Here is a 4,075-nt window from a genome sequence, read left to right on the forward strand (position 1 = left end):
AGCCATTCAGAATTTAAAAAAAAAGTATCCTCTGACCCAGGAGATTTGTTCTGGACTCATTTAGAACTGTTAAGAAAATGTAAAATAGTTGGTAAGTAAATATCTTATGAGTTTTTGTCTTGATAACATAAGTGAATATTCCAGAACTCCTTATAGCTATTTGCATCAAAATACAAATTCACAATCTACATTTCACATTGCACACCCACTTTTGAGAAAAGTAAAAATTCCAATACGGTACATTACTTAATCTCACATGAACAGCTGTTCTCTTTCAGTGCTGCCCTCTATATGCAAAATATTTTTGGCACATTCCACAAGCTCTGACACTCCCACCCACCTGGACTTGACTGATTCCAATGCATGTCGCATGCAAATCATCATGGGACAACCCTCCACCAATAAGAGTGCAACACACACTTTTGATACATGTGGCTCCCTCTGTTCAATTCTACCAAACTTTCACTTCTCGTTTGGCAGTACTTGTGTTGTAACGTTTAGTTTGTGCTCTCTTCAAGTATTTTATTTTAATTTTTTCCATTTCTTTTTATTAATTTCTTTCAACAAGTTTATTCTTTATGATTCAATAGTTATATTTGTCACTTGTTGTGTTATTCTGAAGTGGAATTATTTTATATTTCCACCTGGTTATGGAACTTATTACTTCATTACAAAACTTTTTATTTATTTCTGCCAACACAGTGGTGTTTGGCTATTCATTTTGCATTATGAATTCTATGTTACCATTTCAGAGGTTACTTGTTCTACAAGCACATTTACACAGGCTTCAGGTACCGGTACTCCATGGGAAGATTTTCAGCTTCATCGATAGATTGATTGTCTAATGAGCTGATCGTTATTGGACCTCGCCTTGAGTTTGGGGGCTCGCACATTTTGACATACAGTTTGCCAACTTTGGGAAGATAAGATGATATAGTGTTATGGTTTTGAAAAATCTTATTTTTATTATTATTATTACCTGTAGTTCTTTGGTTTATATAACATAAGTTTCCTTAGATTGGTTGATACTCATAGTCCAGTTCAAGTTCGAAATTATGCTTAGTGGTATCTTTTCTCCTATACCAATGATACCAGGGTTTTTGTTATTTTAGGATTACCTGTAATTCATCTTACTGGTATATTCATTTGTTTAACTATATTGTTTTTCTCCCATACGTCACATCTCATACATAGGTTATTGTTAATACACACTTATTTCATTTGACAAATTAACGTTTATTTCATTATCATTTATCTTTAATACTTTTATATTAACTAGGTTTGTCTGAAACCCTTGAGCCAGGGTCCACAATAACTTCTTCTCCCATTATTATACATACTTATTGTTAAATTAAGATTTTTATTTTAGAGCTTAGTGATATCCTTTGTCCTGCACTATTCAATTATACTTAACACGTGTCTGTTATTTTTGGTTGTTCTACTTATGGGTTAATTGCTAATTAAGTTTAATATCTTGTTAGCTTAGGCTTAATACATGTCTGTTAATTATGGTTTGCCTGTGATTATACTTCCAGGTTAATTGATAGTTAGGTTAATTATTTTGTTTTCTTCAACACATAACAGGTATTACATATGTGTATTTCACTACACAATTTCATACCATTAATTTTGTTTAATTTATAATTTATACTTCTTACCCGTATTTCATTCTTGTGGGCCCCTGGAGGCTGGGATCCACCCTACCTGCTCCCATTATTGCTTGCCTTCCACCTGTAATGGCTGATTTTGTCGGTTTTCCTCCACCTTACCATGGATTGCATTCCAGGCCTTTACTGCAGAATCTGCTTGGCCTATCTCAGTTTGTTTTTGTCTTAGAGATGTTTCACAGTATATTCCCGCTCTCATGACATTGTTTCTTGATGATCTTTTTGTCTCGCTTTTGAGAGTGAGTACTTGCATGCCTTGCCATACACAACTTTAATTCTTTTTACCTTAGCTTACCATCAGGCAGATTTTCTTCTTGGTTTTATGTCCTTTAGATCTCTGTTAATCCTCTCCATTTACTCCCTTACTTAGTTTTTCAGCTTCATATCACCCTATCTGCTCTCCTACAGGTAATGTTTACTTTCCACTTCCTTTCTTAGGTGTTCCAACCATATTTAGGAATTTTTGTGGGATACCTCCTCCTCATTCCCTCCATATTGGGGGGTTGGCCATCTTCAGTTCATTCCCAACACATATGGCTTCTTCCCTTTTGCAATCTTCTTTGGTGGGGCATTACTGTTTGTTTATTATCCACTGCTAATAGGGACTTACAGTCAGATCTTTTTCTCCACTAATCTGTTGTTTGGGGGCTTCTCCTGCACATTTTGTATCACGGGAAATTGCAAGACATGTAAAAGAATAAAGATAACAATATCTCAGAATGAAACAAAAAATCAATAAAAAAATTGAATATAGTACAGCAGATATTCTATATCCTTTACCTGTCCTACCTATGGGTTTTCTTCATTTGTCTGCTCAATGCTGTTTCTGGATCAATCGTTCCTACCTCACTGACTTCTTGGGTCTTCTCAGTTTTATTATGTAGCCTTTCATTATATTTGGATTTGCTAGTTCTGCATGTCTGTGAATGCTCACAATACACGTTGTTATTTTCCACTTCTCAGGACACTATCTTAGGCTATTTCCCCACATTATTTGTTCTTAGTTTTGTGCCTTGCCCTTTGGACTTGTTTTGGTACCATATGTCTTTTATGGGGTGGTTTGCATTTTACCCACCTTCTAAATTTTGGAGGATTTTACCTACACCATTCATTGGATGTCTAGCTTTTGTTAGCTCCTTCTGAACAGGGGTAGTCTTAACATACTCATGTACTTCTTCCACAGTCAGTTCAGGTAGTTGGATTTTCCAGTTGGATATGTTTGTCCATATTTTATAGACACCCCTCCATCGGGACCATCCATTTGATTTTCCTCTTGGTTTTCTTCCATCCCTCTTTGTCTGTATGTGTTGATAGACGATCATACCCCTACAACATTGGGTTTCCCGCTTCCTTCCCACCTCTTATGGATTGTTTCTCTTCCCTGATGCTCATCTCCAGTGTTTGGGAATGTGGTTCGATCAGTAGGAGGCTACAGGTCTATTGTCTCCAGGCAAAAGGTCTTATTCCCTTCACACATCTGCCAGTCTAATGTGCTTTCGTTTGCTTTCTTCATTTGGTTTGGACTTGACTAATCATGTTTCATTTCCAAGGGGACGTTCATTCTTGTTCCTTTTGTGGTAGACAGTGGATCTCCCTTTTTGAACTCACACACTTAACATATATTTCCTGGTTCCAGTTGTTTTGCCCTCATTGCTTATTGACTTTCCAGTCCCATCATATTTTCTCCCTTGGAGTGACCTTTTGATCCTCCAAATTTTTGGTCACTCTGCTTCCTATGGGGTACTCCTCCACATGAAGTTTTTGAATTTTTATCAATTCCCAGGTAGTTACCTCTTTTGTTTTTGTCATCTAGTTCATCGTCCACTTGGCTGTTGATATATTCAGACAGGATTACATCCAGTTTATAATATTAGTTCTTTTTTTCCTTCCATCAGTTTTTTCCCCCAAATGTTTGTTCATCCATGTTACTCCTGTTCAGGTCTTTCTGATTGATTTTCCTGGATGCCACAAATCTGGGTTTCTCTGCTGTTTCGGCTCGATTGTTACCTTTCTTCTGGATCATTTTTATTAACCTTCATTTTTATGGCTCGTATGATATATTCCTTTCAACGTTTTTGTTTCTTACCATCTTCCAAATTTCTTGTTGGTCACTTCCAGATGACCTTGTTGGTCTGGTACATGCTTTGGGTTGCTTCATTGTTTTCAAGGTTTTTTTTTTTTCCATAGAATCCATTTCCCACACTTTCCTTCCCGTACTCCACTGCTTTGTCTGTGATTTGTTTTTTCCCCTTCCTCCCTGACCCATTGGGTTTGGATTTAATTCAATTGGCCTTTTATTCTATATAGCCTTCTTCCCATCATCAATTCCTGGTGCACCTTCCCTTTTCCCTACATATCGACACTGTTGTCCTGAATGTGTTAATGAAAAACAAATAATATATGTATAT

General features: G+C 36.5%; 1 protein-coding gene across 3 annotated transcripts in view; it reads left to right on the plus strand.

Annotated features, from left to right (window-relative positions):
* LOC106465288 (GA-binding protein alpha chain-like) overlaps positions 1-4,075 on the plus strand; it is an 85,687-nt gene that overhangs the window by 50,007 nt on the left and 31,605 nt on the right. For all 3 annotated transcript variants that reach the window (XM_013925493.2, XM_022393154.1, XM_022393155.1), the window contains one exon: positions 1-91. In XM_013925493.2, the coding sequence (XP_013780947.1) occupies positions 1-91 (91 nt within the window). The remainder of the gene's footprint in view (positions 92-4,075) is intronic.

Source organism: Limulus polyphemus, unplaced genomic scaffold, assembly GCF_000517525.1.
Source record: "Limulus polyphemus unplaced genomic scaffold, Limulus_polyphemus-2.1.2 Scaffold1896, whole genome shotgun sequence".
NCBI lineage: Eukaryota > Metazoa > Arthropoda > Merostomata > Xiphosura > Limulidae > Limulus > Limulus polyphemus.